This window comes from Leucoraja erinacea, chromosome 17 (assembly GCF_028641065.1).
Source record: "Leucoraja erinacea ecotype New England chromosome 17, Leri_hhj_1, whole genome shotgun sequence".
In the NCBI taxonomy this organism is placed as follows: domain Eukaryota; kingdom Metazoa; phylum Chordata; class Chondrichthyes; order Rajiformes; family Rajidae; genus Leucoraja; species Leucoraja erinaceus.
In genome coordinates this window covers 18,508,161-18,525,449 of record NC_073393.1, presented here as the reverse complement: position 1 = coordinate 18,525,449, position 17,289 = coordinate 18,508,161, and the positions used below count along the sequence as shown (strand labels likewise).

The following is a 17,289-nucleotide window of genomic DNA, read 5'->3' as shown; positions in this document are numbered from 1 at the left end:
CTGTGTATGTAAGTACTCAGGTAAAATTACATTGAAGTAAATACTGAATACTGATACTGGATGATAATTATATTTGTTTTTCGGGCAGCAGAAACGTAGAATGTGGAGACACTCTGTGTGTAGGGTGGGGGACAGAGTTAATGTTTAAGGTCGATGCATGTTTGATTTCTAACATAAAGACCATTGACCTGAAATATTGTCACTCTCTCTCCAGAGATGCTGTCAGGCCTGCTGAACATTTCCAGCTTTTTCTGATGTTACTTCTGATTTCCAGCATCTGCAAATATTCAAACCTTTTCAAACGTTCAGTGGAGTTATCCCAGGCCGTTTTGATTTATGTTAACTATACCGGTCTTGATACAGAAAGAGCAAGTTGGAAAATCTGCAGATGATACATATTGTAGCAAATAATTAGGATTTAAACAGACTTTAGGAGCAGGTAGAACTAGTGGGGAACATGGCAAATAAAATGAGACAGAATTGACCAGTTTATTTTGGTAGGAAAAATGAAAAGAGCCAGTGTTGAGCTAAGTGTTACCATCAAGGGAACATGGGAAAGATCACAATACATATTTTTGAAGGAAGCAAGCCAATCATGTTTCAACAAGCATGCAGAAAACTTGGCTTTATTAACAGTAGATTAGTGCACAAAAGCAAGGAAGTTACACTAAAACACTGGTTAGGTCACACTTGGAGTTATGTTTACCTTGGAAAGTGGAGAAGAGATTTATTAGGTTAGTACAGGACTGAAGTATTTTAGTTGTCCGGTTAGACAGCATTAGCAGGTGTGATCAAGAAAACGTGGCGATTAAGACCACATGGTTCAGGTGACTCACATATATTTAATTATAAAGCTCAATAAGTACACTAGGAAGAAGAAATGTCAATGAGGTACATTGGACTGGGTATGGAGATGGTTCCTGTTGGGATGTGTTGCTTGTTTCTGTGCAGTAAGCCTGGTCTGTATGAATGTTACTGATGACATTTTAATAAGACGCTTAAAATTGCCAAAGGCGTCACCGTCAAGACTGAAATCCATACAATTACAAATGGATTCGATTAAATCAATGTCATATTTTTCAAAGATTACAAATATCAAGAATATTTCAAATATTGAAATATACTTTCAATATTCATGCATTCATATCCTTACTATGATTCTTCTAAATAAAGCTATGATATGCAATGGTGCAACTTTATTCAGAAAACATTCATACCTGGGTTCTATTTTGTCCATCGTTAAGCTTCTCATCATACTGTTTTGCACACGTTGGAACTACAAAACCACAAAATGAATGGTCAGTGTTTGTATTATTTAAAGTACTAGTGCAGTGGTACAAAGTTAACTTCAAATAGTACATACAGAACCAGACTTCGCTCTTGACTACAAATCATTGCATAGATCTACGGCACATTGACGCAGAGGTAGAGTTTTCTCCGCGATCTTCGGTTTCCTCCCACACTCCAAAGACATACAGGTATGTAGGTAAATTGGATTGGTAAATGTAAAAATTGTCCCTAGTGTATAGGATAGTGTAAATATGCGGGAATCGCTGGTCGGCGCAAACCTGGTGTGCCGAAGTGCCGGTTTCAGTGCTGTATCTCTAAATTATCTCAGCCAGCCTCATCAAAGACCCATACCACCCTGACCACACTCTCATTTCACTCTGCCATCAGGAAGAAGACATGGGAGCCTGAAAACTGTAACTTCCAAGTTCAGGAATAGCTTCTTCCCAACAGCTATCAGCCTATTAAACATTACAACCTCCAACTAAACTCTGAACTACATAGACTTTTGGGCAGTGTTTTTTGGCTTTGCACTATTATTGTTTGTTTCTTTTGCTGGCATTGTGTGGTTAGAAAACAAAACAGAAAGGGAATCACAGATGATCCCATGGTTGGTAGGAAGGTGACAAGGTTAACCCTGGGGTCCTGGAGCCAAAAGGGATCAATACCAAAGATTATATGTGCTCTTCTACCTATAACCAGCCTTTTGCCTACAATCTACCCACGACTACTCTACATCCCACCATTCTTCCCCCATATTTAAGGAAGGTCCCTGATCTGAAACATTAACTTGTTTCTCCTTCCTCATATGCTGCTGGAATGGCTGGTTCATCTAACATTTCCGTTATTTATTTTATGCTTCTATGCAAGCCAAACCTGCCACTGTTGGACATCCATTTCGACTGGCTGAATTATAGACAACTTCTATCCTGTCCTGGACAATTGTCAGTAAGGATGGTTATTCATTAATCAGAAGTGATAACCCTCATGAACAGTGAGTACTTGGATAATTATTGGAATGCAAGCAATGCCTCGGAGTCACTGGAAAGGCTGGGGAAGAGGAAATGGTGTTACTCCCTATACCCAAGACGTCAATATACCATATACATATAGTGCCTTTAACAGAACAACACTTCCCAAGATGCTTTACATGAACATCAAACATTTAATACTACCAATGAAAATATTATATGACCAATGTTCAAAGGATTGGTCAAAGAGGTTTAAGAGCATTATGAAAGAAATCAAGACAAAGACACAAGGGAATGCAGATACTGGTTTGCCAATAAAAAGCAAAGTGCTGAAGCAACTCAAGGTTCAGGCAGCAATGCAACTAATGCTATTGTATGAGGACATGGATAGGTGACATTTCAGGTCTGGACCCTTCTTCAGACCGATACACTGAAGTTACTGTGTTTTGTGCTACTGTGCCATTTACTACCGAGTGGTCTGCTTGTGCTTTGCAAAGAAAGAGCATTTTTTTAAAACAATTAACTCGTGATCCAAATGGTGATGCAGGCAAATTCAGTAATGACATTCAAAAGAGAACTAGATTAAACTTAAGGAGAAAAAATGTTCCAGAGCCTAAGAAAATAGTAAGATCAAATGGATAGCTAATTAGTCTCCATTTGATCTTACTATTTTATACATTATACATTTTTTCTCCTTAAGTTTAATCTAGTTCTCTTTTGAATGGTCAGTTCTACATTAGTTGGGCCAGCAGCAAAACAAAAGGAAACCTACAAAATTGAAAGTAAAAGTATATTTTTATTTTTTAATTAAAAAAATGAAAGAGATTTGCCTTGCCTTTCTGTGATAATCCCTCTGCTGAATGAACTTGTCCACCACCTTTTCAGCCTGTTGATCACACTCTACCTGCAGATACTTAATAAGTGTGTAAAGCTGCCCAGGTCCATAATAAGTCTCAACAATAGGCTGATGAGTTTCCACTATTCGAGCGATTCCTGTGAGAAAGACCAACACAACCATACACATCATCTGCATTATAAAAACACCCCTCAAATTTCAGGATCACTTTAGCAGATTAAATGTAAAGCAAATCTCTCTGCTTAACCTCTGTCTCACTCTCTCCACTAAATATCCTACAACCATTCCAGGTAACGGAACGATCAGAATGCATATGTTAAATAGTTTAGATTCAGGCTTATTATTGTCACGTGTACAGAGGTACAGGGAAGAGCTTTCTTTTGAATGCTATCCAAATGGATCAGATAATACAATACATAAATACAATCATTAAACTCGGGTACAAAAGATAAAGCAAATGGGAAGATACAGAATGCAGAATGTGTTTCTCAGCACTGTAGTGCATCAGTTCCATGGACAAAGTCCAATGTCCACAATGGGGTGGAAATAAATTAGACATTACCCTAGCTTATGGAGGGACCACTCAGAAGCTAATAACAAAGGGGAAGAGACTATTCCCGAGTCTGGTGGTGCACACTTTCAACTTCTGTACCTTCTGCTCGATGGGAGTAGGGAGAAGGAGAAAGGGGAATGACTGGGGATTGACAAGTCTTTGATTATGTTGGATGCTATTCTAAGGCCGCATGAAGTATGAATGGAGCCAATGGTGGGAAGCCCGAGCTATGCGATGGGCTCAGCTGCATCCACAAATCTCTGCAATTTCACGTGGTTTTGGGCAGAGCAGTTCCCATGCCAAGCTGTGATCTACCCGACAGTATGGTGAATGAATTTTTCTATGGTGCATCTGTAAAGGTTTGTAAAAGTCACTGGAGACATTTCCTCAGTCTCCTCAGGAGTAAAGGTGATGGAAGAGCCTTTTTGGCTGTCACATCGATGCGGTTGGCCCACAACAAATCATTGGTAATATTAACACCAAGGAACTTGAAGCCCTTAACCACGTCTACTTCGCTTTCACTTGTACTCTCCCCTGCTTCCTGAGGTCATGGGAACAACATCCTCTAAACTGATTCCTTTTTTCGACCAGACCCTCTTTCAGCAACTGACTGTGAGGGTTGTGATCAAAATTTCAACTTGCGCTATTCTTGTCTGGAAAGGCCCATACAAGGCTGAACTACTATCTACCTCTTTCATGACCCTCGGACTATCCTTGATCGGACTTTGCTGGCTTTATCTTGCACTAAATGCAATTCCCTTATCATGTATCTATACATTGTAAATGGATCAATTGTAATCATGTATTGTCTTTCTGCTGACTGGTTAGCACGCAACAAGAGCTTTTCACTGCACCTCGGTACGTGACAATAAACTAAACTGAACAAGGGTCTCTGTTTGAAATGGCAACAAAAGGAGACAAGGAGGAGAAAGAAGTGAAGCAATTGCTTTTAGATATGAATGCTACAATTAACATTACACTGGAGAAGATGCAAAGTATGGAGTCTCACATGGAAACTAGCATGGAGAAACTTTCTCAAAAAATTGATAATACTTGCAGTGAGTTAAAAGAACTGAAAAAGCAGAATAAGGAATTTGATAAGAGATTAAAATCAGAGTGTGTCAGAATTGAAAATGATTACAACAAGAAATTTAAAGGTGTAAAGGATGATTTCGGAAAGCTGGATGAGATAATGGAAGAAATGGAGAAGGAGATAAAAGAGATTGTCTCGGAAATAAAGAGTTTGAAACAATCACAGAAAACTGAAGAGGAAAAACTTGGAAGAATGACTGATAAATGTCTGGACCTGGAATCAAGAACTCGGAGATATAACTTGAGAATTCTTGGGGTAAAGGAAGGACGCGAAGGGCATGAATCTCAAGCATGTACTTTCGTTACTGATTTGCTCAAAGATGTCTTTGAACTGTCAGAAGAACCAAGAATAGACGTCGCTAACCGAGTTGGGTATGTTGCACAAGGAAAAAAGTATTCAAGACAGATAATCGTGAAATTCCGTGACATCTCTTCAGTGGAATTTATATTGAAAAAGATCATTCATGGCAAGAAGCTAACATACCGTGGGGATAATTTGCGAATATTTCGTGATTACTCTCCTGAGGTAGTCCAGAAAATGAGATTGTTTACACCGGCAAGACACACTTTGAGGGATGTCCCGGGAGTAAGATATGGAATTTACTTTCCCGGAAAAATGAAGATATCTTATAATGGCGTTGAACGCTCATTTGCAGTGCCCGGAAAAGCTTTAAATTATGCAGAGGACATCGCTAAGAAAACATCGGGGCAAGCTGCCGACAAAGAAGAAGATTGAACTTTTTACAGAGCTTTGAACTGATTAAAATGGCCGAGCTAACCAGACAATTAAAAAGCTTATCTCGTTGGAATGTGTTATTCAGAGAGCTTGGTTATATTCAACCTTGGATGAAAAGCTCAAAGTTTAACCCCTTGGCACCTGCCTGTACGGTAGTTAACCCTTTGGTACCGGCCTGTATGATGTATGGTAGTTATAGAAAGGGATATTATGTAAGAATCCTGGGGGGATATATATTGGAAAGTTTAGATTAGACTAAGATTGGATAATTGGAAGGACATATATACTTATATAAAATCGTGTATATGTTGTGTTCTATATTTGTTTTGGGGTTTTTTTTACTCTTTATGTCTCTTCCTGGTAACTTTTTTTTTTTAATTTTTTATTTTTTCTCTCGGCTGTCACTCACTGGTTTGATAAACTCATATAAGAAAAGACAAAATATGAAACGGTATGTAACTTTTTATGAGGATTCACCAAGGGGGAGGAGCTCAATGTATAACAACATCACGGAGGTCGATACATTTTTTGCCATCATTGATGGCTATTCGTCCTTAAGGTATCTTCCCTTAGATACCTTAATAGCACTTTTTTTTTTAAAGCACAATTTTTATCTGTTTAATTTTTTTGAAAGTAATTGTATATCACATTCTTTTTTTCTTTTTCTAAGGCACTTTACAAGAAGGAGATGCAATATAAATCTAATGAACCGGGATGACCACCCAAGTCCTAAAATTCTGAGGTATTTGGTTGCACCATATGATTCAGGAATATTACCCTGATTACAATGCAAGACGATAGACAAATAAAGAATGGAGGAATTACATTTTGTAGTTGGAATATAAGGGGTGCCAACGAACCAATTAAGAGGGGTAAAATTTTTGCCCAACTAAAATCGTTGAAAAGCGACATAATGTTTTTGCAGGAGACCCACATGAAACAACAAACACAAATAAGATTAAAGGCGAATTGGATAGGCCAAACATACTACTCCTCATTTACTTCTAAATCTAGGGGTACAGCTATTCTTATTAGGAAAGGTATTCCTTTTAAATTAAAGAATACTATATCAGATAAAGAGGGAAGGTATACTATAGTCTCGGGTGAAATTTATGCAACCCCACTAACTTTGATAAATATTTATGCTCCGAATTTTGATAACCCCCAATTTTTTGATAAAATTATTGATATAATATCAGAGTTTAATTACCAAAATGTGATAATAGGGGGGGACTTTAACTGTGTTTTAGATTCATATCTAGATAAGTCATCAAAACAAAAGAAGAGTAATTTAAAATCTAAAACTAGCGAACTTCTAAATACATATATAAAAAATACTAATATAATAGATGTATGGAGATCTGCTAATCCAGTTGGAAGGGAATACTCGTTTTACTCTCCGGTGCATAAAACTTATTCAAGAATTGATTATTTTTTAGTGGACATGAAATTAATGCCTTATACAAATAACCCAACATACCACATTAGTAGTATCTCAGATCATTCTCCGTTGACATTCTCAGTAAAATTTGAGGGAATGCCGGGTAAAAAATTTTTTTGGAGGTTTAATACACATATTTTAAATGACGTGCAAGGATATCAATATTTAAAACAACAAATGAAACTTTTTTTCGATACAAATGATATACCAGGTACTTCGCCTTCTTTATTATGGGAAACTTTTAAGGCATTTATGAGAGGAATTATAATTTCATACCAAAGTTTTCAAAATAAAAAGAATAAGACAGAACAATTGTTGTTAGAACAAGAAATCAGACAGTTAGAGTTGGATAATGCCAAAGATTCCACGACAGATAAACACAATAAGATAGTATTACTGAAATTTAAACTTAATCGAATTTTATCGGCAAGAGTAATAAGACTATTCCAAATTACAAAACAGGAACATTTTGAGTTTGGTGACAAGCCACATAAACTTTTAGCTCGCCAATTGAAAAAACAAGAAAGGGAAAATACTATAACCAAAATTAAATCAGAGAAAGGCGAATTACTAATATTACCTAAAGATATTAATAATAGATTTGCCCAATTTTACCAAAACTTATATACATCTAAAATTAAAATAGAAGATAGTAAAATAAAAACATTTCTAGATAACTGTAATCTTCCAATACTGGACCCTTTGGAACAAGAGGAACTAGGAGCTCAAATTACAATCAAAGAAATAAGTGAAACAATAAAATCGCTGAAAAATGGTAAGACACCGGGACCAGATGGTTTTAATAATGAATTTTATAAAAAATTTCAGGAGATAACGGCCCCTTATTTATTTAATTTATACTCCCATGCTTTTAAAGAAAACAAACTACCTGAAACACTAACAGAATCAACTATTACGCTTATTCCAAAAAAAGATAAAGATTTAGAAGATCCGGGCTCGTACAGAGCTATATCACTTTTAAATACAGATCAGAAAATTTTAGCAAAGATTTTAGCAAGTAGATTAAGCAAATATATTAGTAAACTGATAAACCCTGATCAAACGGGGTTTATACCTAAAAGATACTCATTTAATAATCTGAGACGTCTGTTTAATATAATGTACTCGCATAAAGTAGAGGAAGAAGATATATCAATTATTTCTTTGGATGCAGAGAAAGCATTTGATCAGGTAGAGTGGCAATATTTATATAAAGTACTACAAAAATTTAACATGGGAGAGAATTTTATAACATGGGTAAAATTATTATATGATAAACCGATGGCAAGAATTTTAACTAATAACATGTTATCTCAAAAATTTCAACTATCAAGGGGTAATAGGCAGGGATGTGCACTATCACCCCTGCTATTTGCCCTTATGATAGAACCTCTGGCTGAAAGTATAAGAATTCATCCGAATATTCAGGGCTATAATACCAGGGACTCAAAGAATAAAATCTCATTATATGCAGACGATATACTTTTATATATTACAAAGTCACAAACGAGCATACCAAATTTATTAAACTTAATAGAGGAATTTGGGTCTTTTTCTGGATATAGAATAAACTGGAACAAAAGCGAAATCATGACATTAAAACCTCAAGAACCTACACACTTACTGAAGTTCCCCTTTAAAATCGCAACAGAAAAATTTAAATATTTGGGTATTCAGATTACTAGAAAATATAAAGCATTATTCAATGCTAATTTCATACCTTTATTAAATAAACTTAATACACAGATTAAATTTTGGAAAACACTTCCCTTATCATTATTAGGTAGAATAAATGCAATAAAAATGATCTTCCTACCACAATTACTATACCTATTTCAGTCTATACCGGTATATATACCAAAATATTTTTTTAAAAAATTAGACTCTAACATTACAAATTATATTTGGGACTATAAATCACATAGAATCACAAAAAAACACTTATGTAAACCAAAAGAGGTCGGGGGACTTTCACTTCCGAATTTTATGTATTATTACTGGGCAGTGCATATTAAGAATATGATTTATTGGTTGGATAGCTCTACACAACAGACAGAATGGATAAAAATGGAGAAGGAGGATTGTCATCCTTGTAATATAGGAACGATCCTCTTTTCCCCCAAAAAACTGAATAACACAATATATAATAAGAACCCAATTATATATGGTACAATAAGAATTTGGAAACAAATAAAATTATCTTTAAAATTAAGAAATCTATCACTGTTAATGCCAATTGCGAATAACCCTTTATTTAAACCATCTCTTATTGATAAGACATATAACCAATGGGAAAGTCTCGGAATTAGAAGGATCAGGGATATGTACGAAACAGGAAACCTACTATCATTCCAACAACTACAATTAAAATTTAAATTGAAAAACAATCAATATTTTAAATATCTTCAGATTTGCGACTTTGTGAAAAAATATATACAAGGATATCAAAAAGTAACTCCTGACTTATTGGAAGAAGCAATGAATATTGAAGCTGACTCACAAAAATTAATATCCTATTTATATAATAGTATTCTAAATATAGACCTACCATCGACAGAGGTACTTAGAGAAGAGTGGGAACGGGAATTAATGATAAAAATTACGAAGGTTAAATGGGAAAAATACCTGATATATATTCACAAATGTTCAATTAATGTAAGACATAATCTAATACAATTTAAAATTGTACATAGATTATATTATTCAAAAACAAGATTGAACAAATTTTATCCAAATATATCCGCCACTTGTGATAAATGTCTAGCCCAAAAGGCAACTATAACACACTCCTTAGTTTCCTGCATAAAACTTTATAGATTTTGGAATGATATTTTTGAAATACTTACAAAATTATTCAAGACAAGAATGGAACCTAATACTGAAATGATTATATTTGGTGTAATGGAAGATGGGAATAAATTGAACACATCTCAAAATCTATTCCTTAATTATGGTTTAATAATAGCAAAAAAATTAATACTTAAATTTTGGAAGGGTACATCAATACCAACGCTTAAAATGTGGATTGCAAGTATGTTGGACACTGCTCATCTTGAGGAAATGCGATTCCTCCTAATGGATAAATCAGACCAATTCATAACGAGTTGGTCTCCATTCGTCGTTTTTTTGGAATCATATGGTGTAACACAATTGTAAAAAATAACTGTTTCAGGACTGGACGAGGGTTGGTCAAGACTATAAATAATGATCTCCTTTTCTTTTCACTATTTTCTCTCTCAACTTTCTTCATTTACTCGTTTTCTTTCTTCACACACTATATATTTCACATTTTTCTATCCTTTACTATCTAACCTCTTTTTCTTATTCTCATCTTTTTTCAATGTAACAAAAAAAAAAAAAAGAAGTTGTACATAAAATGTATTATGAAAATATATATTAGGCACTTTGGTGCCATATGACTGTGCTTACTTCTAATAAAATAAAATATAAAAAAAAAAAAAAAAAACTAAACTGAACATGGCTTGAGTCCCATGCTAATACAGTTGACAATTAACAACTTAACAAGCTACGCAATCGCACCAAGACACCACTAATGGGACTCACCCTTTGAGTAGGGCAGTCACGAAAGCGCATTAGAAAGACAAACTCAATCTAGAACAGCTTGTTGGTACTTCTGCGGGGCGAGGGGACATGAACAGCAATTCCATGTGATGTAGAGTAGACCGAGTTCAAATACAGGATTAAAGTACCTGGTTGCCACCAGTATTCCAACCCTTCAGTTACCTAGGGGATGAATGCTTGAATTGTGTATTTGATTGCAACTCTTTAATAAGTTTAACAAAATATTCTTACCTTCAAAAAGCAACGTGAGGGTATCAGCAAAGGTGACTGCTGCCCTACGATCACTCATCTCGGTGCCCAATGCCAACTGAAGATTTTCCTCAGCTTTTTGTGCAATCTTCAATAATAAAAAAGATCGATGTAATACAAAGAGCTAGCCAACTCTAATTCACACTCAAGGATATTGCAAGTTCAACATCAAAAGCAACTATAATGTATATTTCCTCCCTTATCCAATTAAAAACTCAACTGTTTTATAGAACTCTTCTGTATGCAACATCTTTCATTTTGTTTGAATGCCCCAAGCTCATTACAGCCAATGAAGTGCTTTCTGAAATGTGGCCACTTATGTGGAAAGCCAGGAGGCAATTGGCCATAGCTCTATCATGTAGCAATGATAGTAATGGCCAGATAATCTTGTATTCTATTGATAGCACTCAAGGGAGAAATAATAACTTGGTTTAAGCCTGCTGATATTATTTGAAGAGTGCTGTGATAACTTATATGTCCATTTGAAAGAACATTTGGGACCTTAGTTTAAAGTCATTTTGTCAACAAAAAGTTGGCACCCTCAACAGTGTGGTAACACTTTAGTGTTGCATAACAACATGACAAGTCTAGCCTTGTCACGACAGATGGTGCAATGGGCTAAGTGTTCGGCTGGCAACCGGAAGGTAGCCGGTTCGAATCCCGCTTGGAGTGCATACTGTCGTTGTGTCCTTGGGCAAGACACTTCACCCACCTCTGCCTGCATGTGAATGTGTGTGAGTGACTGGTGGTGGTCGGAGGGGCCGTAGGCACAGATTAACAGTCACGCTTCCGTCAGTCTGCCCCAGGGCAGCTGTGGCTACAGAAGTAGCTCGCCACCACCGAGTGTGACTGAGGAGTGAATGAATAATGCGATGTAAAGTGCCTTGAGTATTAGAAAGGCGCTATATAAATCCCATCCATTATTATTATTATTATTATTAGCCTTTCAATAGATGAAGATTCAGCGGGCAAGACTCCATGCCCGAGTCAGAGAAACACTGGCACAGTAGTTCGAGGTTGTCTCCATGAAACGGGAAGTAGCCGAGCTGTCCGAAGAAAAATACTTTCTGTCTATCTTGTGCCTTTACCTGTTTACAAAGGTACTCGGAAAACTTGCTCAGCCCTTCCTCGTGTAATCCCAGCAATGGAAAGATCTTGAAGAAACGTTCCACCTGTGGCAGGTCACCTTCCATGATGGCCACATCAAACTTCTCAGCAACAATTACTCTTAGCCGCTGCTCTGCCTCTTGCAAAAGGTTAAGGTTTGCATCAATTACATTAGCTGTTGGGAAATGGAGCTGTAATTAGTTGCACATATACTACAGATCTCTGCTGTACATTTATTCATTCCCTTTCCTGCCTGCTGTGCTCAGTTTAACTAAACATGCTACTACAGGTGCACAACCTTTTATCCGACGATCCAAATAACGAAAACCTCCGAATAGCGACATTTTTTCAGTCCTTGAATAAAGGTCCTTGAAAACGTTCACCAAGGGCGGCCCGCAGAGGTGACAGCGGAACCTCCGGTCGGACCTCGAAGAAAGGGGAACTAAATCCCCATTCATAAAAGAGAAGGTGAGGGTATATTGCGCGGGAGGGTTAATAATTGACAATCTGCTGCTGCCTGCCCGCTGAGTTATAAAGTTCCCACGGTAGACTCACGATACACAGTGTATCGTGAGTCTTGCGTGGGAACTTTTTTAACTCAGCGTGCAGGCAGCAATAGATTGTCGCTCCCTTCAGTTTCACCCCACCTACACCCACCCCTCTGCTTCCCAGCCATGTGTGTGACCCCCTTCCCTCCCCTCTCCAGCTCCCCGCGCATTGCACCGGCGCGGGGGCTTTGCACTGTCTTCACGCCGGAGCCAGTGCCAGTCACCGGAGACGTCAGGACCAACGGGACACCGACCCCCAGGCCCACTGCAAGCACGGAGATCCCAGAGACCCACAGCCAGCAGCAGCCCAGCCCCGTTCCAATTCCAGAGGAACACGCTCTCCGCTGTCCCCGTAGGGGCAGAAGGTGATGGCTCGGGCTGTGACGTCTCCGGCCACCCCCCTGTACAGGAGCTGAGACTGGGAACTGTGGAGTTGTTTGCAGTTGCAGAGGGAGGGGGCAAGGGCGGTAAAGTTCCCAGTCTCAGCTCCATTCCAGGGGGGTGACCGGAGACGTCAGGACCAACGGGACACTGACTGCAAGCACGGAGATCCCGGAGACTCACAGCCAGCAACAACTCTAGCCCAGCCCCGCTCCAACTCCAGAGGAACCCGGGTTGCGGATGAGGGGGCGCAGCTCGGGCTGTGGGCGAACTGCCACTTGTCGCTGTAGCGGCCCATCGGGGAGCGGGTTCCTGTTGGTCCTGACGTCTCCGGCCATCCCCCTCGACAGGAGCTGAGAGACGTCAGGACCACCAGAAGCCGCTCCCTGATGCGCCGCTACAGCGACAAGTGGCAGTTCGCCCACAGCCCGAGCTGCGCCCCCTCATCGGGACACCGACCCCCAGGCCCACTGCAAGCACGGAGATCCCAGAGACTCACAGCCAGCAGCAACTCTAGCCCAGCCCCGCTCCAACTCCAGAGGAACCCGGGTTGCGGATGAGGGGGCGCAGCTCGGGCTGTGGGCGAACTGCCACTTGTCGCCGTAGCGGCCCATCGGGGAGCGGATTCCTCTGGAGTTGGAGGGACAGGGAGACACAGCGGCTTTTGAGAATGGTGGGCAATCACTTCCAAAGTTCTGCCCACACAGTCAGTACACCTCTCCTACACTTGTCTCCCGCAGTAAGATCATCTCGCAGAGAATGATCCCAGCCTAACCTCCCTATTCTCTCCTATTCTGCAAGAAAAAACTACATTGAAGACTCAAACTCGCGATCGAGTAACTGCTGGGATCGAGGCGCAAACTCGCGACCTTGCGGATACGAGCCGAGCACTCTACCACTGAGCCGGCCGTTAAAATCTACGCTAAAAATCTTCCATTCCGAAAGCCGAAAAATTCTGAATTACGAAAAGTGTCTGGTCCCAAGGCTTTTGGATAAAAGGTCGTGCACCTGTACTGCCAATGAGCCTATTATATTAATTTAACAATTTCCTGCCTATTATTCCAAAGTATATAGTGCTCAACAGACCTTGCAGACTCCTTCATCACAATCCGCACCCTCAAAAAAGCAGGGTCCCAATCCAATAGACATAATTAATGTCCAATTAATGGTATAGAGGGCATATTCACGGTGTGTTTAATACATGAAAATAGTTGTGGTAAATCCTTCGTCTGCCCACCTTGTATCGTGACCATGGCTGATCTATTCTCTGTGCCAAATACCCATAAGCTAACAATCACTCAAATTTATAAAAATGTATCTATCGCCGCATAAATACTCATTATGACCCATCTTCCACAGCTCTGGGGGAAGAGAAATCTAGAGATTTACCATCCACCATTACAAGAGATTTCTTGGTACCTCAGTTTTAAAAGACATCTTATCTTGGAATTTGTTGGAGTTACTTTCACATCCCATTACAGACCCATTACAGTCCCCTTAGGAAGTTGCATGCTTGAATAAGATCACCACTCATTCTCCTAACTCCAAATGATGTCGAGCCACGGCGGCAGCGGTGGGTGCCTCGGTAGCAGCGTGAGCCTCGACTTAGGCAGCGGTGGGGCCTCACGATCGACCCGTGATCAGCGGTCGATGTGCGTGAGGGGGAGGGAATGGGAAGACAATGCAGACCCAGCGTCGGGGGACCATCGTGAAGAACAATGGAGGACCCGTCGTGGGGGACGGTGGGAGTACAAAGGGGGGCCCGGTGTGGGGGAGGGCACTCTAATTTTAGAATCCTCTGCCCAGGGGATAAGCCTGCGTTCGTTTATTTGTTTGTTCGTTCGTTCCGATGAAGTTGCTGTGCACACGGCAGCCAGCTTGACTTTTTCTTTTTTTTCCACTTTTAATTTAATTTTAATTCCAAGTTTTCGTGTACCTTGTTGTGTGTTGTGACTGTTGGCAGACCAATTTCCCTCTCAGGATGAATAAAGTTTTATCGTATCATATCGTATCGTATTTAGTCTTTAGGAGATTGGGAAACCACACTAACAGGGATGTCAGCAAACAAACAATGGTTTACATGTACATAATTAATACCCAGCTACATCTAATAGCTATTAACATCTAATAGCTATTGTTTCATGGCACAAACTAAAAAGAAAAATTGGACCAGCTATACCACAAAAATCTACAGTTAACAATATGTTAGACAGTATTAGATAAAGATAAAATCTGACATTGTTGCCAAAGAGAAGCAAGTTGAAAATTGGGAACATTTCAGAATTTAGTTAAAAAAGATCAAGAAACTGGGTGGTAAAGGGAAGGCTGGATGTAAAATTAAGCTAGCCAGAAGCATAAAAACAGACTATAAGTATATTAAAAAAATATATATGTTGACAAAGAAAAGTGAGGACTCTTACAGATTGAGACAGGGAAGTTATACTGGGGGAAATAAAATGTAAAACAAATATCCATAAAACATTTTATGCTTTCAGAGAAGTTGCATAGAAAATTTGTTGATAATAGTAAAAAAAAAAACAATACTGGAGTGAATGAAGTGCTAAAAAAATTAACATTATTTAAAAAAATGGAAACATAAATAACATTGAAGACCAACAAATGTCCAGGATCTGATGGCCTGTATCCCAAGATTTAGTAAGGGGTGGATATGGAGACAGAGGACGCATGCTCTATTTGTCACCTTCCAAAATCCCTTTCCAAAATCGTTCACATGGAATAGAAGACAGTGAAAGTATCTCCTCTATCTAATAAGGGAGAAGAACAGCAAAGCCTGAAATCACAAAAATACTGGAAAAGGCAGGAATCTATCATTAATGGCAGAAAATGATGCAAGAATCAAACCTAGGTTCCAAAAGTAATCTTTCATTCTTTTGCAATTACATGGTTGAAGAATTAAGCAAGTTAGCATTTTAAAATCCTTACCCTCATTCCCCTGCCGACTCAGTTCAATTACAGATTTGTCAAGTGACAGGTAGCGATGGATATGTGCAGCTGCCTGCTCATAGTCCTCATTACGTAGGGCTGTCTGTACTCCATCGGTGCAGAATTTAAGATCCAAGATATCATCTGCACGTTGAATGGCCTGGTAAATCCGATTCTATAAGACACATTTAAGAGTATGATTACTACAATAAACTTTCCCTAATCTTTTTCTGTCATATTTTTATCCTCAGACTCTATTCAGTTGTGAATTGTAGAACACTGCATTGGCCCACACAGAAGATGGACAAGCTCATGCTTGAGGCCTTGACCAAAGCAGCATTTCATTTAGAGCTTGTGATAAATCCACTGCCTTTGGGCTCTGTTCAATTCAGATTCAGACGCCGTCATCTTATATTTTTGTAACTGCTTGTGTGCACGACTTAGTGGGGTCCACTGGATTTTGTAGATCAAAAAGTCTGCAAATGGATTCCCATACATGGATCTCATGTGGATGAGAGTCAGGGAGGGCAGGAGGATGAAGAAGCCACTAAAGTGCATAATTTACTGCAAGTCCCGGGCAAGAAAGTCACTGAAAGACACCAGTCAAGGCTTTCAACCCTGATCAACATACAGTATTGGTTGTGACGCCTATTCAGGAGAAATCACTTTAATAATACTTCCATTTGTGCTCATGCATGAAGAGCAGAAGTTCATGTGATGTGTTTATTTTATCTATTACATGAGAATCAATTACCTCATAGGGGCTGATAAATGGTATTCCAGTACAATACTGGATCGGTGGCCCCCGTGTGATGGCATGGCTGTAAAGGTTGTATTCCTAGAGAATAGTCCCTATTGTTATTTTCCCCTCACATAAATTCCAGGAGACCGAATTTTATTCTATAACTCAAATTTCTAGGTAGAGATTTGCAAACGTTCGTTACCCGAGAAGCCAGAACATGGAGGTAGTCGGTACTATACATTTTTAAATAATTGGATTCAATTTCCAAATGTTCATTGGAAGCACGAGCCAAGATGGGTTCTGGTGCACAAAATTGACTTTCAACTTGAAACACCAGAAACAAAACAACAGACCTTGTTGGGGAACTGGAGCTGCAGCTCAACAACCTCAGGCCCATCCGAGAGACTGAGTAAGTCATAGATAGGAGATATAGTGAGGTGCTCACATCCAAGGTGCAGGCAGATGAGTTATCACCAAGAAAGAGTCAGCAAAGTACAGGAATACCCTATGATCATTCTACTGCACAACAGCTATTCCCTTTGGATACTGTTGAAAGGGATGACCGTTAAGTGAAGAGCAGCAGCAGCTGTCAGATCTGGGGCATTGTGCCTGGCTCTGGGGCACGGCAGGATAGAGTGGAGTCAGGCAGGGCGATAGCGATGACAGGTTCATTAGGTAGGAGCTTCTGTGGCAGCAGATAGGACTCCAGATGGTCTGTTGCCTCCCTGGTGCAGGGTCCCGGATGTCTCGCAGCTGCTGCAGAACATTCTCAAGGGGGAGGGTGAACAGCTAGAAATAGTT

General features: G+C 39.2%; 1 protein-coding gene across 1 annotated transcript in view; it reads right to left on the bottom strand.

Annotated features, from left to right (window-relative positions):
- cog4 (component of oligomeric golgi complex 4) overlaps positions 1-17,289 on the bottom strand; it is a 43,354-nt gene that overhangs the window by 17,934 nt on the left and 8,131 nt on the right. The window contains exons 4-8 of the mRNA XM_055648711.1: positions 15,747-15,921; positions 11,856-12,049; positions 10,750-10,855; positions 3,094-3,251; positions 1,218-1,276 (exon numbers count right to left, since the gene is read on the bottom strand). Of these exons, the coding sequence (XP_055504686.1) occupies positions 1,218-1,276; positions 3,094-3,251; positions 10,750-10,855; positions 11,856-12,049; positions 15,747-15,921 (692 nt within the window). The remainder of the gene's footprint in view (positions 1-1,217; positions 1,277-3,093; positions 3,252-10,749; positions 10,856-11,855; positions 12,050-15,746; positions 15,922-17,289) is intronic.